Source organism: Bison bison, unplaced genomic scaffold, assembly GCF_000754665.1.
Source record: "Bison bison bison isolate TAMUID 2011002044 unplaced genomic scaffold, Bison_UMD1.0 scf7180017864379, whole genome shotgun sequence".
NCBI lineage: Eukaryota > Metazoa > Chordata > Mammalia > Artiodactyla > Bovidae > Bison > Bison bison.
The window spans coordinates 9260163-9287373 of NW_011494951.1; the positions used below are offsets into that span (position 1 = coordinate 9260163).

The 27211-nt window shown below is 46.1% G+C and overlaps 1 protein-coding gene and 1 non-coding gene across 3 annotated transcripts in view; one reads left to right on the forward strand and one right to left on the reverse strand.

Annotated features, from left to right (window-relative positions):
• The window catches only part of CC2D2A (coiled-coil and C2 domain containing 2A), a 132878-nt gene that overhangs the window by 5654 nt on the left and 100013 nt on the right, over positions 1-27211 (forward strand). For both annotated transcript variants that reach the window (XM_010857285.1, XM_010857287.1), the window contains exons 2-4: positions 2147-2206; positions 4552-4635; positions 7250-7373. In XM_010857285.1, coding sequence (XP_010855587.1) covers positions 2168-2206; positions 4552-4635; positions 7250-7373 — 247 coding nt within the window. In that variant the 5' untranslated portion in view covers positions 2147-2167. The remainder of the gene's footprint in view (positions 1-2146; positions 2207-4551; positions 4636-7249; positions 7374-27211) is intronic.
• On the reverse strand, positions 9721-9791 carry TRNAG-CCC. Its single transcript has one exon. It is a non-coding gene; the product is annotated as a tRNA-Gly (tRNA).

Here is a 27211-nt window from a genome sequence, read left to right on the forward strand (position 1 = left end):
TGGCCACCTCATGCGAAGAGCTGACTCATTTGAAAAGACCCTGATGCTGGGAAAGATTGAAGGCGGGAGAAGAAGGGGACAACAGAGGATGAGATGGTTGGATGGCATCACCGACTTAATGGACATGAGTTTGGGTAAACTCAAGGAGTTGGTGATGGACAGGGAGGCCTAGTGTGTTGCAGTCCATGGGGTTGCAAAGAGTCAGACCCAACTGAGCGATTGAACTAAACTGTGCAATATAGCAAGGAAGGCTGCAGGACATGCAGATTCAGGGTGATGACAAGGAGCTTGTTTGGGACATGTTAAGCCACGAGACTGTCTTCCCAGGTAGTAGAGTGGTAAAGAATCCACCTGCCAACGCAAGAGATGCGGGTTCAATCCCTGGCTCAGGAAGATCCCCTAGAGCGGGAAATGGCAACCCAATCCAGTATTCTTGCCTGGAACATTTCAGGAACAGAGGAGCCTGGTGGGGTCACAAAGAGCTGGACACAACTAAGTGACTGAGGACACACACAGGAAGGTGTCTGTCGAGCACGTGCATACTTGAGTCTGGAGTTCTGGGGAGATGTGTGGACCTTGGTCTAAATGTGGGGAATGTCAGTAGGCAGACGGTACTTAAAGTCGAGAGACGAGACACGCTCACCAAGGGAGTGAGTTGAGGGAGGCTCTTCCCCAGACACTGTCACGTGTGGTGCTCACCAGACCAGCAGTCCGAGCAGGAGAAGCAGTGGGCAGGTGAAGAACTGGGAAAGAGTGTGCCTGAGAAGCCAAGAAAAGAAGGTCTTGCAAGAAAAAGAAGGCAACGAGTCACTTTCCTTACTTACCGCCTCTGATGGGGCAACTAAGCTGAGGGTTGAGGACTGAACATGAGACGTGGCGATGCGGAGGTCCTCATGAAGAGGAAAAGCTAAAATTTTACATAGCCTCCTTCTCCTTCTGCCTCTGTAACTCAACTTGCTCCTCGCAAAGTCTGGATCATATAGGTCACGTAGTCTCAGAAAGTGGGGACTCACAACACTAGGAATTGGAGCTTATCTCACTCACGCTTGTCCTGCTCTTTGCAACTGCCCAGCCCCTGCAAACCTGTTTAATCAAGTGTAAAGGTCAGGCACCCTTCTCCCCGTCTTGACTGCTGTTCCTGCGTGCATGTGAAATCTCTTAGTTTAAACCAGCCTATTAACAGCTGGTGTTGCCCATTGTAGTCTGTCCACAAAAGCTCTGTAACCCCTTTGTTCAGGGCTCAGAGCTTGGAGTGTTAACTCCTCTGGGCCCACCGGCATAATAAACCTGAGTTCTCCAACTCTCCAAGTGTGGTGCTTGGTTTCTCGAGGACTGGCTTCTGCAACACTCAGAGATGCTGGCAAGAGCACTGTCGGGAAGTGCTGGGCTCAAAACACTGATTGGAAAGAGTGGGTCTGAGGAGTTCCTTATAGAAGGCTGAACAATTGAGTGATGGGTAGAAAGAGACATGAAACCCAGAGAGAGATTTTTTTAAGGAAACAGCCTTTGTACACAGATGGGAATGAACCCAAAAAGCAGGAAGAATGGATTATGCAGGTAAAAGGGAGGGTAAGAAGGGACAGGATGGTGGACATTCGAAGGGAGAGGAAAGTGAAAGTCATTCAGGCGTGTCCAACTCTTTGCGACCCCATGGATTGTAGCCTGCCAAGCTTCTGTGTCCATGGGATTTTCCAGGCAAGAATACTGGAGTGAGTAGCCGTTCCCTTCTCGAAGAGATTTTCTCAACCCAGGGGTGGAACCCAGGTTTCCTGCCTTGCAGGCAGATTCTTTACCGTCTGATCCACCAGGGAAGGGAGAGGAGAGGCTATGAAATAATCCTTCCGGAGCTAGATTTCCTCCAGGGTCATCGGACACCAAGGGTAGAACCCTCTCCTGAGTCCCGCCTCCTGCACAGGAAAGCCAGGTTCCTTGCCAAGCTCTGGGGATGGGGGGTCCAGCCTCCTTCCTTCTCCTCTGGGGTTCGTGTCCATCAGGCCTGGGGCCTAAGAATGTATTCCTTGGGGCTGGACTCAGCTCAAACACTTCCCTAGCCATCAAGGTTAGCTTTAGAGTTGTCAATAGTAAGAAGAAAGATGTTTGGCTGAGTTCAAAGGGCCTGACTTCTTCTTTGTTCTTTGCCTGTCAGGGAGGAGCCACCGCCGAGAAAATGAAGCCCAAGGAAGAAAAAATGAAAATAATTTCAGAGGTGAGTGGTGGCTGAGGTGTACCTGACAGATGTGTGGTGTGTGTATGCACGTGTGTCACACGCGTTGGTGAATGAAGTTAGGCCAGCAACAAGTATTTATTGCACACACACTGCAAGTGTAGGGCTTCCGCAATGGCTCAGAGGTAAAGAATCCACCCGCAATGCAGGAGACACAGGACATGCAGGTTCGATCCCTGGGTCAGGAAGATCCCCTAGAGGAGGGCATGACAACCCACTCCAGTATTCTTGCCAGGAGAATCCCATGGACAGAAGAGCCTGGCGGGCTACTGTCCATGAGGTCACAAAGAGTCGGACTTGACTGAGCATGCTTTGTCATCATTTCGTGAATTCCAACAGACGGCAGTTCTGAGTTACCACCTACGACAGGGCCCAGTTCTGCTGAAGCACCTGGTCTCCAAAGAAATTCAACATGAGGGTAACAATTATAGATTATGACAGCTAATAAAATCCCCACAGAGTCCTGCAGTTTCTAACTCTTTTTGTGCAAAACATCATTAAACACCATCTGGAGCAGAGGAGGAAGCCCAGCTCCAGTTTGGAGATTATAGACCACCAAACAGAAAAGAAAGTATTCCTCTCAGTCTTTGCTTCTCTCTTGGCTCCAGAGCTCAGTAACTTGAGACCACAGAGGCAGAAATGGGACAATATGCTGTTTTCAATAGGTACTTCACAAGCCTGAAGGAATCCAGATCAGACCAGAAAGACTCACTTTAAGCAGGATAAGTACTAACAACTTACTTCCATCTACCTGTGTTTATTCATTCATGCAACAAAGATGGATTGTGCCTCTGGTCCCTGGCACTTCAACACTGAACAAAACCCTGAGTCCTCTTGGAATTCACATTCGGTCTAATTTGAGATCCTTCTGCACAGCTTTCCATTGATGGAGGATCAAAACTTGATTGGAAAGCAAAAAAAAAAAAAAAATTATGAAGATTTCTCACAAGTCCGTTCTAAGTCAATAAGAACTTTGATTTGAATTAAGAGCCACAGTTGCACACTCAACATTAATGTCTTATAATCCAAGTTGGTGAATTCCTGGTAGGCCCTGAAGAAGAAGGCTTAAAAGAGGGTGGGGCTCGCACCCAGCGGACATCAGTTGGATCAGGTCCTGTAGACAAAGGCCGTGCCCCTTCCCTGGCTGGGACCTCAGTTCCCTCCGCAGTTAAGGCTCGGGTCTCCTCTAACTGAGGCCAAGCACACTGAGGTGTGGTTAGAGCCCAGCCCAGCAAACTGTGTGCCATTTCTTTGAAACCTTACATGATTCAAATCCATGCTTTGTGTTCCAAATTCCAGCAGAAGTACCAAAATTTCCCAATTTCAGGAAAAAAATGTCAAATAAATCTGGTATCGCAGGAGAGGTTCTAGATTCATCCCGCAACCTCTTTTACACCCAGAGGTGCTTGTGCTCTGGTTTGAAAAAGTCAGACTAGAAAACTTTAAAGCTGGAAACTAGAGAAGCTTCAGTTTTAAAAACTTTTGACCACAAATTTAGAAAGCATCATGTAGAAAAAGAAACCAAATTGGCACTCTTACAGGATTTCTCCCTTTTCAAAAAGACCTGCAAAAATTTCCATTAAGTCCGAACATCCATGGTGATTTCACACGTACCTTCATTAACCTTTACCGGCTTGTAAGGCTGGGAGCAGAGAAGCCCAAGCCTGGAAACCCTTAGGCTGATTCTGTCTTTTTGGGCTAGGGGCCTCCATCTGGGTCAGAACATCAGTCCTGGCAGATCCACTTGCTGGTGGCCTTCATGACATTATGACTTTTGAAGGAAGTCACCAGGCACCTCTTGTGCCCACAAGACCTGGAACATAGTGAAAGTGAAAAAGTCATTCAGTCATGTCTGACTCTTTGCAACCCCGTGGACTATACAGTCCATGGAATTCTCCAGGCTAGAATACAGGAGTGGGTGGCCTTTCCCTTTTCCAGGGCATCTTCCCAACCCAGGGATCGAACCCAAGTCTCCCGCATTTCAGGTGAATTCTTTTACCAGCTGAGCCACAAGAAAAGCCCCCTGGAACATGCCCCAGGCCTGAATGGGCACCTGGGGCCATGGAATCTCCAACACCATCTCATTGACCATCTTTCCATTTGGATACAACTTTTCAAGAATGTGTCTCTTTGGAGCAAAGCAGATGGTGGCTGTGTAGCTCTGTCAACTGCCCCTTCAGCCACATTCAGCATCAGGGGGTGTAGGGTCCAGGCCAAGGCGGTCATTGGAACACCTAAGAATCCCACCCCTCTTCCTTTCTTGCCATTTTTTCCCGATTTACACATACACATTAAGTGACCACACTTCCATTTGCATTTTCACAAAGGAGTTCATTGACGACGGTGAGGATGCAGAAGAGGAAAGACAGAAGAAGCCCTTGAAGATTCCAAGACAAAAAAGAAAGAAGCAGGTAGGGACGGCAGAAGCCCGCGTCTGCCTACTGGGCTGTCGGTTAAGAGCCCACCGCATCCAGAGGGGCCGCGCGGCCTCCCGCGGGTACCAGCACTTGGGATTCTCTGGAGGAGACAGGGATGCGGGTGGGTGGTCCAGGTGAAGGACCCCGTGGGGCCTCATGGATGACCCTCACCATGAAGCCATGGGCAGCGTTTGGAGCATCTTTCCCCCAAGGTTTCTCCCATCGCTGGAGAGAAGTTTAGAAATGCTGGAAAGAGGCCCTTCGGTACCGTCATTGTCAACCACAAATCAGCACTTGCCATGGCTGCTTGCCATCTGCCTCTACCAGGATGAAAGCACGTGCTGCTGTACCTACTGACCTCCAACATCCCCTTTAGTTCAGGGTGGAGAGCAGACAGGAGGCGCTCTGTGCTCTGGGAAACTGGCAGGATAGGTCTTTACATAGTCAGATGTTCTCAGGAGCTGATTTTACGAGCCTACTTCTTATATCTCCTTGTATCTAGAAAAACACTAAACTCCCTCATGGTGACGATTGTTTCTCGTGACTAGCAGAAGCTTCACGAGACCAGCAGAAACTTTCTACAAAAAAATACGTGCTTGACTGCATGTACCCACCCTTTACCAAAATCACTAATATACCGTCTTTTCCCCCTCCCTCTTTGGAGCAGCTTCTCAGAGCTATCAGAGGTGCTGTCTCCCAAGCTGCAGTCCTCATTTTGGCCCAAATAAAACTTAACTCGCAGCTCCCATATAGTGCATCTTTTTTTTTTTTAAATCGACATCATCATAAGGCCATAAACTAAGATGTGCAGTAGATGGCAGTGCAGGATAACAAATCCTGGGAACTCCCACTTTCTCCAACTCCAAGCCTAAATTCCAGCTCGGTCTAAACCAGAGGCCAACCCCCTTCTCCCGGGCGGAGTGCTGGCTGGTGGTCCCGCCCCTGGCCCTGCTCTCCCTCAGAAGCTGCCCTCCCTGGCTTAGAGCATCCTGGAGTAAGGTCCACCTTCTCAAGGTAAATAGATGCCCTTGCCAAGGAGTTGTCCCCTGCGGAGGGAGGCAGGAAAGATCTCGTGGAGGGGTGGTTTGCTCAGGAAAATCCAGATGCCAGCCAGGGAGGAGGGAGGAGGAGGGAACGCCATTTTGAGCCAGCAGTCACGTGATGGGACTGCCTGGAGGTGGGGCCAGGGAGGTGGGGAGGGCAGCGGGAGAGCTGAAGTCTGGAGAGAGACCCCCTTTTCAGCTCCCTGCCTCACCCAGCACCATCCCATTGGGACAATCTGGGCCGTGGCGCCTCCTTCTCTGCTGGTGGATGGAGCGGGCCGGTGGGGGTGGCGGGGGGGAGGGAAGTGGTACCCGGCCAGAGGGCTGGTCCCCTGGCCACTCAGGGAGCTTTAACCCTTCCTGCAGGGCCAGCCGGGGGCCAGGGAGCCCCAAGGAGTCAGCAGATGAGCCAGTGTGGAAGCAAAGAGCTCAAGTTCCCAGTTCCAAGGCCACAGGCACAGTGAGCAGGGGTGACCAGGGTGGATGTGCAGCTACTGAGCCGGAGGAAGGCATGGGGATGGAGAGAAGGTGTGCACTTTCCAGAGACATGTCTTTCCTCCACTGCACAGGAGCCCTGATCAAGACCACGTGCAGTCGTCCGGGCTTTGTGAGAAGTCTGGGGGACGATTTCTAACCCCAGTGGCACTTCGGAATCACGAGGGGATTTTTAATATATGTCAGATGCCTCAGGTCTACCGCAGGACATTATTTAAGTCAGAATGTCTGTGGTTTACCACGTGCCCGACAGGTAGCAGCGTCTCCGTGAATGGGCTTTTTATTTCCCTTAGTTTACAGTGAGGAAAGAAGGTAGGCAGTTCACTAAGTCACCCACAGTCCCGCAGTACATTGGGGTTCAGAGGCCAGCCTTTGGCTAGTCCAAAGGCCATCACTCACCTGTGGCCTCCATTGCTCCTTCTGCTCACCTGCCCACCCTCCTCTAAGAGTCTGGGGGAGGAGTCAGAGGCTGGTCTTTGCTTTAGATTAACCCACAATATTTTGACTGCTTCTTTCAAATGGGCTTCCCTGGTGGTTCAGTAGTAAAGTACCCGCCTACCAATGCAGCAGAAGCAGTTTCGATTCCTGGTCAGGAAGATCCCCTGAAGTAGGAAATGGCAACCCACTCCAATGTTCTTGCCTGGAGAACCCCAAGGACAGAGGAAGAGGAGTCTGGAGGGCTGCAGTCCATGGGGTCGAAAAGAGTCAGACACAACCGAGCATACTCTCTCACCAAATGAGTTAGAGCTGGGATCAAGCAGTCTGATCCTGATTTTTCTAGTTCCCTTTCCTCCAAATTTTTACAGAGCGCTACACATTGTACCTAGAAAAAGTGAAAACACTCATTTTATTTTAGGATGCCTGGGTCACTCTCTCCAACAAGAAACCTCTTAAAGAAAGGATCATCACTGCTTCCTGTGGGGTGAGGGGATAATGACCACAGAGACCCAGGTGACAGAGACCGGGATTATCTGGATCTGAACAGGATAGAGGCCTGTCCCTTTGCTAAGTGACCCACCTCATCCCGAGACAGGATCTGAGTCAACCAACCTCTGACTCTCTGCCCACAGCTGCCGACTGCCAGCCTCGAGGAAATGGTGTTGGAAAACTCCCCTGTGGATGACCAACAGGAGCCGGTGCAAAAAGGCCCTGACACCCGCCTCCTGGGCATGACGAGCCGACGGGGACCCCGGAGTAAGTGTCTCTGTGTTCAGTTCATTCAGTATGTATCTGCTGCCTCCTGTGATCGGCACAGAGCAACACGGGCACTTGTCATGGGAACTTTTTTTTTTTTTTTTGGTACGTGTCCACCGCCCTCCACAACACTTCACCCCAGTTCTGAGAGTAAATTGCTAGGTTAGCAGGTGTCTGGGAGACAGGACGCAGACACAGGACATAGTTACATAGCTACAGAATTTTGGAAGCACTCAACGAAATTGAAATGGTGCAAATAATCAGATAGGTAGAAATACAAAGGCAGGTGAAATAAGCAAGGCGTATTTGTCAATGATGGGACTGGAATCAGATGTTGGAAAATCTGAAGATGTCTCTGAGGCTCTCGGAGCCTTGTCCTTTGAGGACCCCTTCTCTTATCCCTCCCCCAACCCCTCCCACAACACATACACACTCAATTTACCCTCCAGGAACCGTGGCCTGTATTTTACCACAGGATTACTCTTCTTCATCACAGTGACCATCATTCATTATCTGCTCATTGTAGGGAAAATTATTACTCCTCACTTGTTTCTTAAAAAAAAAAAAATCTATTTACTTAATTATTTGGCTGCTTCGGGTCTTAATTGCGACACATGGGATCTTCGATCTTTGTTGCAGCATGAAGGATCTCTAGTTGTGGCATGTGGGATCCGCCCCTGACCAGCGATTGAACCGGGCTCCCTGCATTGGGGAATCTTAGCCACTGGACCACCAGGGAAGTCCTTGTTCCTTTTTTTGAACAATGGATTAGACCAGAGAAGGAAGTGTGTTACACTTCTTAACTGTTACATAATTATTACTCAGTTGTTACCCTATTTCCCTGTAACTAAGCTGGGGAGTAAAGTACCTGTTGGAAATTAGAGAGCTTTTGGAAGCAAGCTCATCTGAAGTCCGACCCTAAGAAAAATGCGGTTCCCGTCTGAGAGCAATAACGCGATAGGACTGGTACAAGTGACTAGAGCAGAACCAGGCTTCAGACCACGCAGCTGCTTCCAGTCCTAAACGCACGGAACTGTTCATTACCGAAGATTACAGTGTATCTTAGTGTGCTCAGGCTGCCCGAATATACTGTACCATAGCCTGGATGGCGCCAAAAAAAAACCAAACTTTTGTTTTCTCACAAATTCTGGAGGCTGGAAGTCCACGATCAAGGTGCCCATGGGGTCAGTGTCCAGTGAGGCCTTTCTTCCTGTCTTGTAGGTGGCTGCCATCTCCCTGTGTATTCCCTCTGGTGTCTCCTCTTAGAAGGACACTAACCCTTTTGCACTGGGGCCCCATCACATAACCTCTTCATGACCTCTTTAGAGGCCCTATCCCCAAATGCAGTCACACTGAGGGTCAGGGCTTCAACTTATAAATGTGGGGACAGTTCAGTCCATAGCACAACTATGGAATATTTAATTACCTGTTTTAAGCTCGGGGGGGGGGGGAAATGTCAGAATATGTCTAGGAATAAAGGCTCTGTGCAATGTGAATTCTTTCCTTCTTTCTAAAATGGGAGAGATAACGCTTCGGTGTCACCATGGGGTTGATTGTGGGGATCAAATCAAGAGGATGTGCAAACATTTTAAATAGTGTGTGCTGTTTTATCGGTGTCACCATGGGGTTGATTGTGAGGATCAAATCAAGAGGATGTGCAAACATTTTAAATAGTGTGTGCTGTTTTAAATGTTTAAATAATATGCATTAGTATTCTAAATTGGAGATTGAAATGGCAACCCACTCCAGTATTCTTGCCTGGAAAAATCCCATGGACAGAGGAGCCTGGGGGGCTACAGTCCATGGGGTCACGAAGAGTCAGATACAGCTGAGCACTCGTCAGCAGCAGCATTCTAAATAGATAAATACACAGTAAATAAGGGGTTTAGAGGGGGATAAGGGCTTACCAGGTGGCACTAGTGGTAAACAACCCGTCTGCCAATGCAGGAGACACAGAGACATGGGTTCAGTGCCCAGTTGGGAAGATCCCCTGGAGAAGGAAATGGCAACCCACTCCAGTATCCTTGCCTGGAAAATTCCATGGACAGAGGAGCCCGATGGGCTACAGTCCATGGGGTCGCAGAGTGTCATACACGACTGTGCACACATCTAGTAGTATAGTGAAAAGTGAAACTGAAAGTCCCTCAGTGATGTCCGACTCTTTGCGACCCCATGGTATATACAGTCCATGGAATTCTCCAGACCAGAATAGTGGAGCGGGTAGCCTTTCCTTTCTCCAGGGAATCTTCCCGACCAACAGATTGAACCCTGGTCTCCCACACTGCAGGCGGATTCTTTACCAGCTGAGCCACAAGAGAAGCCCAAAACAAACACAACCATCATCTGGTGCACTGGCCGGGAATCGAACCCGGGTCTCCCACATGGGAGGCGAGAATTCTACCTCTGAACCACCAATGCGGTAGTATAGTAGACAGAGATAAAAGACAATCTATGCATTAGTCCAAAAGAAAAAGATTAAAACCACTATGTATGATTTGAAGAGGGAAGGGATGATCCAATGCTAAGGTGTGCCTGCCTGAGAAAGGTTGTGACCAGCTGGGCACTCAGGGCAGAGCTGGAGGCTGATGCTGATTCGGCAGCACTGGTAAGCGAGATGTAGAGAAAACCCGGAATGAGCTGGGGGCACTGGCTGGATGAGCAGCCTGAGTGGACAGGCATCCTTCAGAAACGAGAGGTCAAGACCAGCAGGAAGTGGTCAGTGGTCAAGAGGGCAGATCAGGTCTCATTCACTGTGTCAATGCAGGTCAGAGTGAGAGGCAGATGCGTTCGAGGAATGAGGATCCCAAGGAGACTCTGCCTAAGACAGGCGTACATCAGAAGCCATATAGGACGTGCAGGAATCTCCATGGGGGGGTCCTGGGGACCGAGGGCTCCAGACCGAGAGCTCTGAAACACAAAAACGAGTGCAGAAAACGGTGCATCTGAAAGCTACTGTGTCTCTTTTTTGAAGTTATTTGTTATTGGATTATAGTTGCTTAACCATGTTGTGTTAGCTTCTGCGGCACAGCAAAATGAATCAGACATATGTATACTTACGTCCCCTCCTTTTAAATGTCCCTTCCCATTCACGTGACCACAGAGCATTAAGTAGAGTTCCCTGTGCCATACCCTGGAGGAGGGCATGGCAACCCACTCCAGTATCCTTGCTGGGAGAATCCCATGGACAGAGGAGCCTGGCGGGCTACAGTCCATGGGGTCGCAAAGAGTCGGACACAACTGAGAGACTAGGCGTGCACACATGCCTGTGCCATAGAATAAGTTCTCATTAGTCGTCTATTTTAAGTTGCTTCAGTCACGTCCTAAGTCCTTGAGACCCTTTGGTCAGTAGTCCACCAGACTCCTCTGTCCATGGGATTTCCCAGGCAAGAATACTGGAGTGGATTGCCATGCCCTCCTCCAAGGGATCTTCCTGACCCAGGGATCAAACCCATGGCTCCTGCGTCTCCTGCCTTACAGGCAGATTCTTTACACTGAGCTGCCAGGGAAGCCCCATCTATTTTATACATAGTATCACTGGTATATGTGTGTCAACCCCAATCTCCCAGTTCCTCCCACCACCCCCTTGGTGTCTATACATTCATTCTTCTCTACGTTTGTGTCTCTGTTTCTGCTTTGCAAATAGGTTTATCTGCACTATTATTCTGATTCCGCATATGTGCATTAATAGACAATACTTGTTTTTCTGTCTCTGACTTGCTTCACTCTGTATGATAGTCTCTAGGTCCACCCATGTCTCTGCAAACGGCACGATTGCCTAGCAAAAGGGATTTCCATCATGCAGGCATGTTTTCTACTCGACCCCTTTTCTTATTTTTCCGCAATGAAACTGGAAACATGAACTTATTTCCTGTACTAACAACATTTCAGCTCATCTATTAAGGTTTTATACGTATGGTTATCAAAGGAATTTGGATATTCTCAAAGTAAATCTGATGTCACCAAGGCAACTGCCAAGAATCCTAAACAGAGTACCCTTGGGGACCCTATTTTTCATTATGAAAATTCAAATCTACACAGAAGTAAAAAAGTATAGTGACGCGTATATTATCCAAGGATTAACAAGATTTTGCCACATTTTTTTTCCTTCTTGTCTTTGCCAGAGAATTTTTAATTATTAAAAAAAAACATAAAACTTTCCATCTCAATCATTTTTCAAGGTACAGTTCAGTAAAATTACCTATATTCACGCTGTTGTGCAATAGATCTCCAGAACTAGTTCATTTTGTAAAATTGAAATGCTATCCCTGTTAAAGAGCCGCTCCCCCCTTTTCCTCCCCTGGGCCCTGGAAACCACTCTCTGTTTCAGTGAATTTGACTACTTTGGATACCTCTTGGGCTTCCCTGCTGTCTCAGTGGGAAGGAATCTACTTGCAGTGCAGGAGATGCAAGAGAAATGGGTTTGATCCCAGGGTGGGGAAGATCCCCTAGAGAAGGAAATGGCACCCCACTCCAGTATTCTTGCCTGGAGAATCCCACGGACAGAGGAGCCTGGTGTACTCCATTCCATAGGGTCGCAAAGAGTCAGACCCAACTGAAGCACCCGGGCACGCGCACACACAGATGCCTAGTGGGAGTGGAATCGTACAGTATCTGTCTTTGTGGCTGGCTAACTTCACTTGGCATCATGTCTTCAAGGTTCACATTGTAGCTTGTGACAGGGATCCCTTTCAAGGCTGAATAATATTCCATGTATCCCAAGACTACCCTTGGCTTATCCATTTATCCTTCATGAACTTTTGGGTTGCTTCTCCCTCTTGACTATTGCTAATAATGCTGCTTTCAATATGAACATGCTAATACCTCTTCAAGATCCTACTTTTAATTTTGTTGGATATATACCAAGAAGTGAAATTCCTGGTTCCTATGGTATTTCTAGGCTTCCCAGGTGTCTTAGTGGCAAAGAATCTGCCTGCCAATGCAAGAGACATGGGTTTGACCCCTGGATCCGGAAGATCCCCCGGAGAAGGTAATGGCAACCCACTCCATTATTCTTACTTGGAGAATCCCATGGATAGAGGCTACAGTCTATAGGGGTCACAAAGACTTGGACATGACTAAACATGAGCAAGAACAAATATGACATTTCTAATTTGAATTTTTTGAGGAAACCATCATTACTCTTTTCCATACCAGGTACACCGAAATTTTTCATGTCCACCAACAATGCACAAAGCTTCCCGTTTTTCCATATCTTCACCAACACTGGTTGTTTTCCTTTTGTTTGTTTGTTTTTTAATAGTAGCCACCCTCATTTGTGTGAGATGATATCTCACTGTGGTTTTACTTTGTGTTTTTCTAATGAGTAGTTGTAGCTCAATCGGTAAAGAATCTCCTGCCTGCCGTGCAGGAGACCCGGGTTCGATCCCTGGGTTGGGAAGATCCCCTGAAGAGGGAAATGGCAACCTACTCCAGTATCCTTGCCTGGAAAATCTCATGGACACAGGAGCCTGGTGGGCTTCAGTCCGTGGGGTCGCAAAGAATCAGGCACAACTGAGCGACTAACACTTACTTACTTAATGAGTAGTGATGTTGACCATCTTTTCACAAGCTTGTTGACCAGTTATCATCATTGCAGAAAGGCCTATCCCTTGCCCATTTTCTGATCAGATTACTTGCTTTCTTGTTATTATTGTTGAGTTGTAGGAGTTCTTTACATATCCTGGGCAATAATCCCTTATCAGATATATGATTTGTAAATATTCTCTTCCACTCCATACTTTGTCTTCTTGCTCTGTCAACTGTGTCCTCCAAGGCACAGAAGTTTGAAGTATTTTAGCCTTTGTCTACTTTAATCCTCGTTGCCTGTGATTTTGGTGTCACATCCAAGAAATCATTACCAATCTCAATGTCAGAAGATTTCCTCTGTGTTTTTCTAGCAATTTTATAATTTTAGGTCTTACAATGATGACTTCAATCCATCTTGAGTTTATTGTATAAGGTAAGGGCCAACTTCATTCTTTCCCACGTGGATAGCAAGTTTCCCATCACCATTTGTGGAAGATACTGTCTTTTCCCCAGTGAGTGATCTTCACATCCTTGTTGAAGATTATTTGGCCATATCTGCAAGGTTTTATTTCTGAGCTCTCTATTCTATTTTATTGGTCTATATGTCTGTCTTTGTGCCAGTACTACACTGTTTTCATTGCTGTAGCTTTGTAATGTTTTCAAATCATGAAGTCTGAGCCTGCAACTTTGTTCTTTTTCAAAATTGGTTTGGCTATTGCAAGGTCCCTTATAATCCATATGAATTTTAGGATGAATTTTTTAATGAGAGGAATGCCATCGAGACTGTGATAGGGATTGCACTAAATCTATTGCTTGCCTTCAGTAGTATTGACATTTTAATAGTATTAAGTTTTCCAGCCTATGAATATGAGATGACTTTCCATTTATTTGTGTCTTTAATTTCTCTCAGCAGTGTTTTACAGTGTACAAGTGTTTTCCCTCTTGGGTTAAATCCATTCCTAAGTATTTTATTTTCATGCTATTATAAATGCAACCATTTTCTTAGTTTCCTTTTTTAGATGTTTCATGGTTAGTGTATAGAAACACAACTAATTTTTGCATATGAATTTTCTATGCTGCAACTTGGAGAAGGCAATGGCACCCCACTCCAGTACTCTTGCCTCGGAAATCCCATGGATGGAGGAGCCTGGTAGGCTGCAGTCCATGGGGTCGCTGAGGGTCGGACACGACTGAGCGACTTCACTTTCTCTTTTCACCTTCTTGCGTTGGAGAAGGAAATGGCAACCCACACCAGTGTTCTTGCCTGGAGAATCCCAGGGACGGGGGCGCCTGGTGGGCTGCCGTCTATGGGGTCACACAGAGTCGGACACAGCTGAAGTGACTTAGCAGCAGCAGCAGCATGCTGCAACTTTGCTGAATTTGCTTATTTGTTTCCACAGTTTGTGCATGCATACTTGTGTGTATGTTTGTGCATTTGTGTGGAATCTTTAGGATTTTCTCTACAAAAGACCATATCATCTTATACCCTGAGGAAATCAGAATTGAAAAAGATATATATTCCCCCAACGTTCATTGCAGTATTATTTGCAATAACTGGAACATGGAAGCAACCTAAATGTCCATCAGCAGATGAATGGATGGGGAATTTGTGGTACATACACACAAGGAATATTACTCGGCTATAGAAAGGAACACACTGTGTCACTTCTAATGAGGTGGGTGAACCTAGGGCCTGTTATACAGATCAAAGTAAGTCTGAAAGAGAAAGACAAGTACCGTGTATTAATGCTTATATATGGGATCTGGAAAGATAGTACAGATGATCCTACATGCAGAGCAGCAAAGGAGACACAAATGTAAAGAAGAGACTTTTGGACACAGTGGGGGAAGGGGAGGATGGGATGATTTGAGAGAATAGCATTGAAACATACACATTACTATACGTAAAATAGATGGCCAGTGGGAGTTTGATCCATGATGCAGGGAACCCAAAGCCAGTGCTCCATGACATCCTAGAAGGATAGGGTGGGGAGGGAGGTGGGAGAAGCGTTCAGGAGGACACAGTATACCTATGGCAGATTCATGTTGATGTATGGCAAAAACCATCACAATATTGTAAATCAAAAATTTACAATATTTACAAAAAATTGTAAATATTGTAAATATCCTCCAATTAAAATAAATACTATTTTTTTTTAAAAAAAGACCATGTCATCTGCACACAGAGATAATTTTACTTCTTCCCCTCCAATCTGGATGCCTTCTGTAACTTATTCTCTCTATGTTAGTCTATTGGCTCTGTCAGTACTCTAGACTGGGGAGCTAATTAGCAGCAGAAATTTATTTCTCACAGTTCTGAAGCCTGAGAAAGCCAAGATAAAGGCAGCAGCAGATATGGCGTCTGGTAAGGAGGGCCTCCTTTTTGGCTCCTATGTGGCCGTCTTCTTGTGTTCTCACACGGCAGAAGGGGCAAGGGAGCTCTCTGGGGTCTTTTTCATAAGGGCACTAATCCCATTCGTGAAAGCTCTACCCTCTCATGACCTAGTCACTTCCCAAAGGCCCTGCCTCCAAATACCATGACGCTGGGGATTAGTTTTCAACATCACAGTTTGGGAGGACATGGCCTACGGCTCTTGCCAAATGCCCAGGTCTGGATTTGTAGCACTGTGTTGAGTAGAAGTGGAGAGGGGGGCTTCCTTGCCTTGTTCCTCACCTTGGAGGAGGTGCTTTCAGTGTTTCACAACTGAGTGTGTTAGTTGTGGGCTTTTCATATATGACCTTTACCACGTTGAAGTAATTTCCTTCTGCTCCGAGTTTGTTGAGTGTTTTTATCGTAAAAGGATGTTGAATTTTGTCCGATGCTTTTTCTGTATCCATTCAGGTGATCATGCGGTTTCTGGCCTTTGTTCTGTTAATGAGGTGTGTTACATTGATTGATTTTCATATATTGAGTCCTTCTGGCACCCCTCCCCAACCTGGGCTGGGACTAATAAAAGGTTCAAGAGGCTGTTTCTCATGACTGATTTATAAACACTACTTACCTACCTTTTTTCTAGGCAAAACCTCAGATTCAGTGGTTTCCCTATTCCAAAAAGGTTTACGCTAAGGAAGTTGTGGGATTGTTTTAAGCTCTTATGATTTCATTGTAGTTTTCTTCCTTAAACACTTACATGTTTACCTGAAGCATCTCCCCCAGAAAGAGAAAAAGAGACAGAGGGAAAGGGGAGGAAGGGAAGGATGGAGGGAAGAGACAGACAAACAAATGATAAATCTGGCAACCTTGAACTTTGAGAGTAAAAGAGGAAAGAAAGGAAGAAGAATGAAAGAAAGACAAATAGATCATAAATCTCTTGAACTCAAAGAGAGAGAGAAAGCAGACAAACCTGATGACCTTGAACTCTGAGAACTTAATACTATGTGCTAAGCCAGGCAGCAAGCTTTCTGATGAGATTTCCATCAAGATTCCTCATTCTCTTTTCTTACGCTAACTCCATTATGTTGCCCAAAATTAAGAGAAATAAGCATTTCAAGTCCACAAACATTGCCCGACATCAGGGCTCACCACTGCTTGTCACTGCTTTGGTCATGGGACCTGGAGCAACAAGCTAGACTCCCTCAGCTGCAGGAGCCTCGTTTATAAAATGGAGATCATAAAAGCCTTGGCTTCATGCAGCTGTCATGACAATGAAATCAGATGATACATAGCAAGCGCCCCGCAGAGGGGCTGGCACCAGCGTCGTCACCTTCTCCAGCTGGAAGAAGAACTTGATGCTAAGTAACCAACACAAATAATTCCCTCTTCTGAGGGTGAGGGTGATCACACAGCAGGCCCCGTCTTTATATGTACTACGTTACTCCGAGCAGCTCCGTCATCAGGCATTGCTTTACAGTTCAGGAAATTCAGGTTCAAAGAGAACCAGCCGCTGTAGATGGTAGAACCAGAACTGAAACTCCAGTCTACAGACATCAGGGAAATCTGTTCTTTTTGGTTTTGCTATTGCTATTGTTGAAGTGTAGCTGATTTACAATGTTATGTTAATTTCTGCTGTACATCCAAATGATTCAATCATACATGTATATACATTCCTTTTCATATTTTCTATTATGGTTTATCACAGAATATTGAATATAGTTCCCACAACTTATCTCATTGATACTAAATGAATTTGTGTTGATAATTGCCGCACTACAGCCTCATTCTACACCCACAAATCTTAACTCTGATTGTTCTTTAAAGATAATGGTTTACAGTTGCCCAGGGAAAGTCCAGTGCTTGTGTGTATTTTACTCATGGCCATGCTCTGGCTTCCCTGTGGTCACTTACTACCCAATGACCACAACACCAGCCTACCACATCCTGCCGACCAAGTCTGCCTGCTCTGTTGTTGTTCATTCTCTAAGTCATGTCTGACTCTCTGCCACCCCATGGACTGCAGCACGCCAGGCTTCCCTGTCCTTCACCATCTCCCAGAGTTTGTTCAAACTCCTGTCCATTGAGTTGGTGATGCCATCCAACCATCTCATCCTCTGTTGTCCCCTTCTCCCCTGCCCTCAATCTTTTCCAGCATCAGGATGAGTCAGCTCTTTGCCTCAGGTGGCCAAAGTACTGAAGCTTCAGTTTCAGCATCAGTCCTTCCAACGACTATTTAGGACTGATCTCCTTTAGGATGGACTGGTTGGATCTCCTTGCTGCCCAAGGGACTCTCAAGAGTCTTCTCCAACACCACAGCTCAAAAGCGTCAGTTCTTCAGCACTCAGCCTTATTTATGGTCCAACTTTCACATCCATACATGACTACTGGAAAAACCATAGCTTGGACTTGCTCACCGAGGTCCAAATTTTTGACTCCCTCTTGATGGTTCACTCCCCAAATCTCTTATGGGTCTGGCCTATTGCTCAATTCTACTCCCCCAGCTCCTGACCTTGAACCTATGACCTTCTCTATACTGTAGCATCCCTACAGGCTACAGGGCTCCAAGTGTTGCCAAGTCCAGATTGTCTTCAGATACTTAGATACAAGCATCCTTGATGATCTGGCGTCCCCCACTGCCCCGGGCACATGCCCAGAGGGGCCACCTCCCTGATGAACAGCAGTATAAACCCACACACTGAAAGCTTCGGCTTCTAATTGCTATTCAAACATATACATAGTCAACGACATAGTCAGTGACATTCCAAATAAAGAAGATAGCACTGCGCTGAACGGGCGCTTGCTCCAAATCAAATAAACATTTAGGAAAAAAGTACACATTACTGCCGCAATTCCAACTTGCACCATCTCTTAAGGGAGGAACTATCAAATGCTAAGTAGTTTCTTATGAACATAAATTTCTTCATTACTGACATCTGTTTTCCATTCATTCGTGTTGGTTTCTCTGATTAAAGCATCATTTCCGAGCCAATTTTTCAGTATCGATTGCAAATAAAGTTCAGAATCCAGTGAAATTTGATGCAAATGAAAGAAAAACACATCATTTATTTTAGGCATACTTTTTAAAAGTCACCAAGAGCTGGAGAGACTGACCCAGGAAACAAATGTTATAAAGTTCAATACAAGACAAAGAGAACCTCCCAAAGGAGCTGCTCTTGGGAGTTGCCTTGGAGCCCAGCAGCTGGAGAAGGAAAGAAGATTCTAGTCAGAGGATGCACACTGATGTAGGAAATGTCAAAAGTTCATCCATGCTGGAGTTCACAACCTCACAGGGATCTGGGAGCAGGGGGTTGAATTACAGTACAAAGTAAAATATTTATATAAGTAAAAATAAATAGTATGCTATATTCAATAACATTTTTTTCTGAATATTATGTTTGACATTTTAAGAAAAAAAAAAAGAAAACTTTCTGGTTGGGGAGACACTAGCCAATTGTTTAGAAATATAGAGACAGCAAAGACCCCAGACTGGAGCATGCCTGAAATGCTACCTAACCAAGCCAGAGCCCTATGCCTTCTGTCTGGCCAGTCCAATCCCAGGAAGCAAGAGTCCTCTGCCTGGATCATCGCAGGGCCAGGTACCCAGCAACAAGGGACCACCTCGTACCTCAGAGCCCATCAGAACAGCTCAAACTGGCCCGTCCTAACCTGCTTACCCTGCCCTGCCCTCTCTTTCCATCAGAAACCCCACAAAAGCCATGGTAGAAGCCTTCACCCTCTTCTGTCTTCTCCTCCTGACCACCTGACTGCCTTTCCACATGCCCTACATGTCACGCCCTGCCCCCTGCTACAGAACCTGAGCCTCTCCTCTGTCTCTGCATGTGGCCACACCTGACTGCCCATCTTAGCACAAAGAATATTAAACAGACCCATCTTTATTATTGGGCTTCCCAGGTGTGGCAAAGAACTCTCCTGAGAATGCAGGAGACATAAGAGATGTGGGTTCGGTCCCTGGGTTGGGAAGATCCCCTGGAGGAAGGCATGGCAACCCCTTCCAGTAGTCTTGCCTGGAGAATCCCATGGACAGGGGAGACTGGCAGGCTACAGTTCATAGGGCTGCAAAAAGTCAGACATGACCGAAGGGACTTAGCCTGCACACATCTTTATCATGAATTATCAAGAAAGGCATTTTCCCAAAAACTCCTTCATAGCAAAATTTCTCCAGGGCCATCTATTCCCATTCTATCTGCAGTCTTGAACTTTCTCCTGTAACTGAGATCCCCACTGCCTGTCGACCCTGTCCTTGTTGAGGTCCCTGTGAACCGCACATTTGCTCAATTCTAGGGTCAGCTCTTCATCTACCTTCCTCGACTGTCAGCCGCACTCCCTGCACCTTGCACTTCCCCTCCTCGGCATTCAGCTCCTGGACACCACTCTCCTGGGTCTTCTTTCTCCCTCCTCTGGTCCTCCCCACCTCTTCATGGGTTCCTACACCCCAGCCTCTAACAGTTGGAGCCCCTAAGCTGGGTGATCAGCCCTCTTTCCTTAATGAACATTCATTCTCTCTGTCATCTCGAGACTTCCAATTCCAGCTTCTAGATACTGTAGGTATAACTGATCAGTCCCCAATTTTTTTTTAATTTATTTATTTTAATTGGAGGCTAATTACTTTACAATATTGTATTGGTTTTGCCATACATCAACATGAATCTGCCACAGGTGTACACGTGTTCCCCATCCTGAACCCCCCTCCCACCTCCCTCCCCATACTGAATGGGTAAGAAAGCTGTGGTACATATACACAGTCCCCGATTTTTATCTCCAGTCTGGGACTCTCTCAGACTAAATGTGAACTACCTACTCAAAGCCACGTTTGCCTATCACATAAGACAGCTCGCATTTTAATAGACTTGTGGAAGTATAACTTGCATATCATAAAATTCACCCATTGTAAGTATACAATTCAATGACGTTTAGTAAATGCCTAGATCTGTGTAACCATCACTAAAATCCAGTTTTAGGACATTTCCATCACTCCAAAAAGTTCCTTGAGGCCTATTTGCAGCCACTGCCACCCCCGGCCCTAGACAAACACTGATTTGTGTTAAATATTTGAATAAAATATATTCCTGTAAATATGCATTTTCTAGACATTTCATGTGAACAGAATCATACAGTATGTAGCACTTTGTGTTTGACTTCTTTCCCTTAGCATAATGTTTTTCAAGATAATAAACGAAGTAGCATATGTCCTCACTGTGTTCCTTCTTATTGCTAAATCCTATTCCATCATCTGGATATGTGTGCACACATTTTATTTACATTCACCTGGTGATGGATATTTGGATTATTTCTAGTTTGGGGCCATGATAAGTCATGCTTCTATGAACCAGGTCATATGATGAATGTATACTTTTAGCTTTATAGGAAACTGCTAATCTGTTTCACAAAGTGGCTGTATCATTTCACCTTCCCACCAACAGTTTGTGAGAGTTTCTGTTTGTTCACTAAAAACAACTGATTTTATCTGTGATTTCCATTGTACCCTTTATAATACACGTACAGTGATATTTCATTGTGCTTTTAACCTAGTATTTCCCTAGTGCTTAATGATGTGGAGTATTTTTCAGATGCTTATTAGCCGCTTGTATATTATCTTAGTAAACTACTTAATTTTTTACACATTATTAATTGGATTCTTCATCTTACTGAGGAATTGTAAGAGTTCTCTATATACCCTGGATACAAGTACTTTATCTGGTCTATAGTTAGAAAGTATTTTCTCCAAGCAAATGTCCAACCTTTCCATCTTCTTTGTTTTGTAATCGTATTTACTCGTTGACTTTGGCTGTGCTGGGGTTGTGTAGCTGCGTGGGCTTTTCTGTACTTGCGCGGAGCAGGGGCTACTCTCGCCTTGTGGTGTGCAGGCTTCTTATTGCAGTGGCTTCTCTTACTGTGGAGCACAGGCTCTGGCGTGAACAAGCTTCAGTAGTTGCGGCTCAAGGGCTCAATAGTTGCAGTCCCCAGGCTCTAGAGACATTACTTTGCCAACATAGGTCTGTCTAGTCAAGGCTGTGGTTTTTCCAGTGCTCATGTATGGATGTGAGAGTTGGACTCTAAAGAAAGCTGAGGGCCAAAGAATTGATGCTTTTGAACTGTGGTGTTGGAGAGGACTCTTGAGAGTCCCTTGGAATGTAAGGAGATCCAACCAGCCCATCCTAAAGGAGATCAGTCCTGGGTGTTCATTGGAAGGACTGATGTTGGAGCTGAAACTCCAGTACTTCGGCCACCTCATGTGAAGAGCTGATTCACTGGGAAAGACCCTGATGCTGGGAAAGATTGAAGGTGGGAAGAGAAGGGGATGACAGAGGATGAGATGGTTGAATGGCAGCACCGACTCAATGGACATGAGTTTGGGTAAACTCTGGGAGTTGGTGATGGACAGGGAAGCCTGGCAATCTATCGTCCATGGGGTCGCAAAGAGTCGGACACGACTGAGCAACTGAACTGAACTGAACTGAGGCTCTGGAGCGCAGGTATGTGGGATCTTCCTGGACCAGGGATCAAACCCATGTCTTCTGCGTTAGTAGGCAGATTCTTTACCACTGAGCCACCAAGGAAGCCCCCTTTTCCAAAACAAAAGTTTTTAATCATGGTGAAGTCAAATTATCACTTCTTTTCTAATATGGATTGTATCTAAAAATTCTTTGTCAAACCTAAGGTCATGGACATTTTCTTGCATATTTTCTTTTGGAAGTTTCCTGTTTTTAGCTCTTACATTTAGTTAGGTCCATGAACTATTTTGAGACAACCCAAATGTTACTTGACTGAAACTGAGCTTCTGATATCCTTCTTCCAACCCTGACCTGTTTCTCCTACAAAACTCTTCCAGTTTCAGAAGGTTTACCTACCATTTCTCCTCTTGGAAGTCTCTGAAGCTTGTTAAAGCTGGTTATGAGGGTGGGAAAATCCTGGTTTTCTCCATCTCACTAGAGAAGACACTTCACCTTTCTGCTATTGTTGCTAGTCTCTCAGTTGTGTGTCCAACTCTGGGCAGCCCTATGGACTGTAACCCTCCAGGCTCTTCTGTCCATGGGATTCTCCAGGCAAGAATACGGGAGTGGTTGCCATGTCTGCACTGCAGGCAGATTCTTTACCATCTGAGCCACCAGGACAAGCTTGGAGTGGACAGATGTGGATTGCCATGCCCGCCTCCAGGGGATCTTCCCAACCCAGGGATCGAACCCATGTCCCTCATGTCTCCTGCATTGGCAGGCAGGTTCTTTACCACTCATGCCACCTGGGAGGCCCCAGGTGAGAGATTTCTCCCAGACCCCTGGGAGAAAGATTTTGTAGTTGATGCTTGAACTGAATTCTCTAAGCCATCGGTCCCAAGAGTGGGTTGGGTAGAATGTGTACTCAAACTCTATCAGAGATTAACTGCCGCAAAAATATTTCAAGCTCAGAAGCTTTACCTACTATTTCCCTTCTTAGAAATTTGAGAAGCTTGTTTGAGACAGTCACCCTGGTGTCTCCCACACAGCGCTTGGCCCTCCTGATGCTTCTGTTGTCTTTTCCACTCCGCTCAAGGCAATGTGGAAGGCTCAACCCGAGGCAAAACGGTCAGGTCAAAGCGTATCTATGATGTTCTTTACCACTCTTCAGAGTCTCAGGCCCGCTGGAAGCCCCATTGCCCTGTGAAATCACCACGATGGTGCCAGAGTGCAGGGACAAACGGCAAAGCTGGCGGGGCTGGTCTCGCCCAGACAGACGGTCCCTGTACCTGCTGGCTGACGCTGCTATAACAAAATATCATAGATGGTGGCTTGCACCGCAGACACTGAGTTCTCACTGTTCTAGAGGCTGGGAGTCCAAATCAGGGTGCTCGGAGCACTTCCAAGATTGTGGAGGGAAGACCTTAGAAGCCTGCCCTCCTGTCCATAGAAACAAGGTCACATCGACTCAGGGGCAGTAGGTGAGAAGATTGGAAAATTATTTCAAAGGGCAACGCCTTTCTTATTAGAAGGTGGTGTGTGTTTTCTGAGAAGTCAAGTATCACAGAAGTGTTTTAGAGAAAAATGGACGGTGTTCATCGTTTGACGAAGTCTGTAAAGAGAGAGATGTGGGGTGCAGTGAGTGTGGGTGACAGGAGAAGGTGTCAGCACAGAGAAGATCTGGGAGCCGCTTGCAAACATGAGGCTGATGAGGCTCTCAGGCTCACAGGTCTGCCGGACAGCTGGGGAAGTGTTGTCAAATCCATTGATATAACCCCTGCTGCCCCAATGAAAAGCATCCCTTGGCCAGAGAATCCATATTTCATACCAATGGACATTATGTATATATTTTTAACGGAATGTCTTAAAATTCTCTCATTGTCCATAAGCTCTTGCACACCCTCAAATCAAATCTTTCAAAATTCAAATTGTTTGCATTGCACTCTTTCAGTCTAATATCTCTCACACCTTCATAGTCCTCCATGTTTTCCTTTTCATTGATTTAGTGCTACAAGGTGCCAGGTACAAAAGTCACCGACAGAGTCCGTGCCGTCAAGCAGGTCACATTCTAGCTGGGAAAATAACATCTCACCACCTAGTTGTCCAGATCAGATTTAGAAATCTTTATACCCTCCAAATGTCTTTCACTAACACCGAGTGTATTTTTAAAAATCGAGAAAGAGCTATTTTTTACCCCCTCAACATTTTTCAAGACTTTTTAAATTAATACTTGCTAAAGAAGCCCCTTTCATTTTGTTATTCAGAGCAGATGGTTTTTAAATAAAATATCTTGTCTCTTTTAAACAATATAAAATTATTCTAATGAACTCCATGTTTGTTGTTTGGTTGCTGCTTAGTGCTAAGTCATGGCCAACTCTTTTTGTGACCCCCATGGATTGTAGCCCACCAGGCTCCTCTGTCCATGGGATTTTCCAGGCAAGAATACTAGAGTGGGTTGCCATTTCCTCCTCCAGAGGATCTTTCTGATCCAAGGATCAAACCTGCATCTCCTGCATTGGCAGGTGCATTCTTTACCACTGAGCCATCAGGGAAGCCCCATAGAGTTCATTAGAACAATTTTATGAATTATATCTTGCCTCTTTTAAAGAACAATTCATGAAACTATTCTAATGAATGCTATGTAGGCAGCAAGTATTTTAAGTCAACTTGAAAAACTAGATCTCTTTTAAAAATAAAAGAGGAGGGATAGTAAATAAACAAGAGTTTTTTTTTTTCATGTTCAAAGACATTGCTTCTTTCTGGGGGCAGAAGGAGGGGGGTGATCAGCCAGAGAGCAGGGGTCCAGTCTAGAAATCCTTCTTTATCCACCTAGGTGGTCCACACACACTTAATGACATTTAACCTGTGCTCACCCTCTGTGGCTGGAGACCACAGAACCTGGGGGAGGAAGAAGGTATTAATGTAATAACCACACAAATACAAAAATTCAAAATGTGACAAATGTGAAACAGGAAAAGTCACAGGACTCTGACATGGGGATATGATCCACCATGGGTAGATGGTCTTTAAAATGGGAAACAATGACTTGATTTTTAAAGTTGGCTTAAAAAAAAAAAAAACAAAAAAACGCCAAAGGCCTGTTCAGGCTACTGAAGGAGATTCTTGTAAAGAACTTGAACCTCAGCCCGCACATGTAAGGCTGTGATCCTTAACATGATTATTTCAGGCCTTCCACCAGGCACAGAGGAAGCCTCGGGCAGGTGGTTGGCGCCTGATAAAGTAGGATTTTACATCCTTCTGTCACACGAAAGGAAGGACACTTGGCCTCGGCACTGAGTGACCAGGCTGCAGAAAGCTCCCTCTTCTGCACAAGCAGAGACGAGGGGTCAGCACGGCGGGCTCTGCCCAGCGCAGCTTCCTCTCTCCCCGCTGTTCCTTCCACCTGCTGATAAAGCATCTTGCCTTCTCTCTTTTTCTTTCACTTGTGAGCCTTCTTCCTTTAACAGGGCAGATGGCTACAGGGCCAGAAAACTCCTCTCTCCATACTCTTTTTCTCAAACGTCAGCATCACCAGGGTAGAAACACTTCCTCGGTCTCCATCTCAGGCACTGGATCCCTTCCTGGAGCTCAGCACGCAGGACCAGTACACATTCCCGTATCCTGCCGGCATCTCAGACTCGTCCCAGCTCCGATTTACAGGAGTAAACCAATCCCCCTCCTCACCAGTAGCCCCCAGGCTGGCATGCCTCCACTTTTTCTCTCTCAGGAGCCCCAAATCCATACTTACCTCAGCCGAAATCTCAGACACGTTCGCCTTCTCTAAACTGGGGGTCCTCCGACTTGAGTGTGTCTTAAAAATTACCCAGATGGTGGCTCCACCTCCAGGTTCTGATTCAGTGGATCTGTCTGGGGTCAGGCCTGAGCGTTTGCCGGTCCACCAAGTGCCCAGAAGGTGCTGCTGCTGGGGGAATTAGTGCTCGCCTCGGGCCTCCCTCGTGGCTCAGCTGGTAAAGAATCTGCTGGCAATGTGGGAGACCTGGGTTCAATCCCTGGGTTGGGAAGATCTCCTGGAGAAGGGAAAGGCTACCCACTCCAGTATTCTGGCCTGGAGAATTCCATGGACTGTATAGTTCATGGGGTCGCAAAGCGTCAGACACGACTGAGCAACTTTCACTCCCCGTCGTCACTAGGAACCACCGTGTCATCTTTTTGTGGCCTCTTTGCAACCATGCCCACTGGCTCCCTCTTTATTATCCCAGCTGGGGTCTCTCCGTCTCCACCCCAACCATCCTGTGCCTGCAGCCCTAGGAGCAGCTCCAGAAAATGCTGCTTCTCCTCCTCTGCTCTCCATGTCCTTCAAGGCATCCCCACCACATAGAAAATATATTCCAGTTTCTTTCACGTAACATCAGAGGCTCCCCGTGACTTGACCCCAAACTCCTGCAATCTTTTCTTCTATTTCCTCCCAGTAGAGCCCCCTCTCCTTTAAGTATCATAACATTCTGTTCTCCAAGCCTTTTGTTGTATTCCTACCCCTTTCATAATGGTGTAAAGCATTTAGGATCAAATCCCAAGCACTGTACCTCCTGAGTATGCAATCATCATTCCAGTCACTTTTTTGAAGATTTTTTTTAATATTTATTTTTATTTATTCATTTGGCTGTGTTGGCTCTTAATTGCAATACACGAGACCTTTCATTGTAGCATGTGGGATCCATTTCCCTGAAAAGGGATCAAACCCAGGTCCCCTGCACTGAGAGCAAGGAGTCTTAGCCACTGAACCACCAGGGAAGTCCCACAATACCAGTTACTCCAGGGTCTTCATCTTCAAGATGCCTAGTGAGTGATCCCCCCTAGCAGGAATGGCATAAAGTTGATGAGAAGATGCAGTCAGTCAACACATTATCACAGAGCCTGGGACATAATAGCTAAATGACATTTCATGATATTATGTATAGGTTTGTGCTAAGTCGAGTCAGTCGTGTCCAACTCTTGGCAACCCCATGGTCTGTAGCCTGCCAGGCTCCTCTGTCTATGGAGATTCTCCAGGCAAGAATACTTGAGTGGGTTACCATGCCCTGCTCCAGGGGATCTTCCCAACCCAGGGATCGAACCTAGGTCTTCTGTGGCTCCTGCATTGCAGGCGGATTCTTTACCGCTGAGCCACGAAGAGTTTATGTACAGGTTTAATACTATGTACAAAATAAATGTTGTCTGTTCAGTATAGCCCAAGGCTATGGCTTGAGCCTGTAGAAAAACTTTCTCTGATCAAAGCTATCAGCGTTGTTGAAAGTCAAACCCCAAAATCAATCAATAGTCATTCATTCATCCAAGGAGTCTATTGTCAAATCAATAAATTTGAGAGCTTCTTCCCAACGGTAATTGAACTGGTGTGCTTGCGCCTTGAAAAATCAAGTGTCATTCGTTTGATTCTTAGTTAAGTCCACATGTCAGCCCTGGTAGGACCGAGGTTGTCACTGTCCGTCTTAAAGAAGCCAAGACACATCCTTATTACATCAGATGCG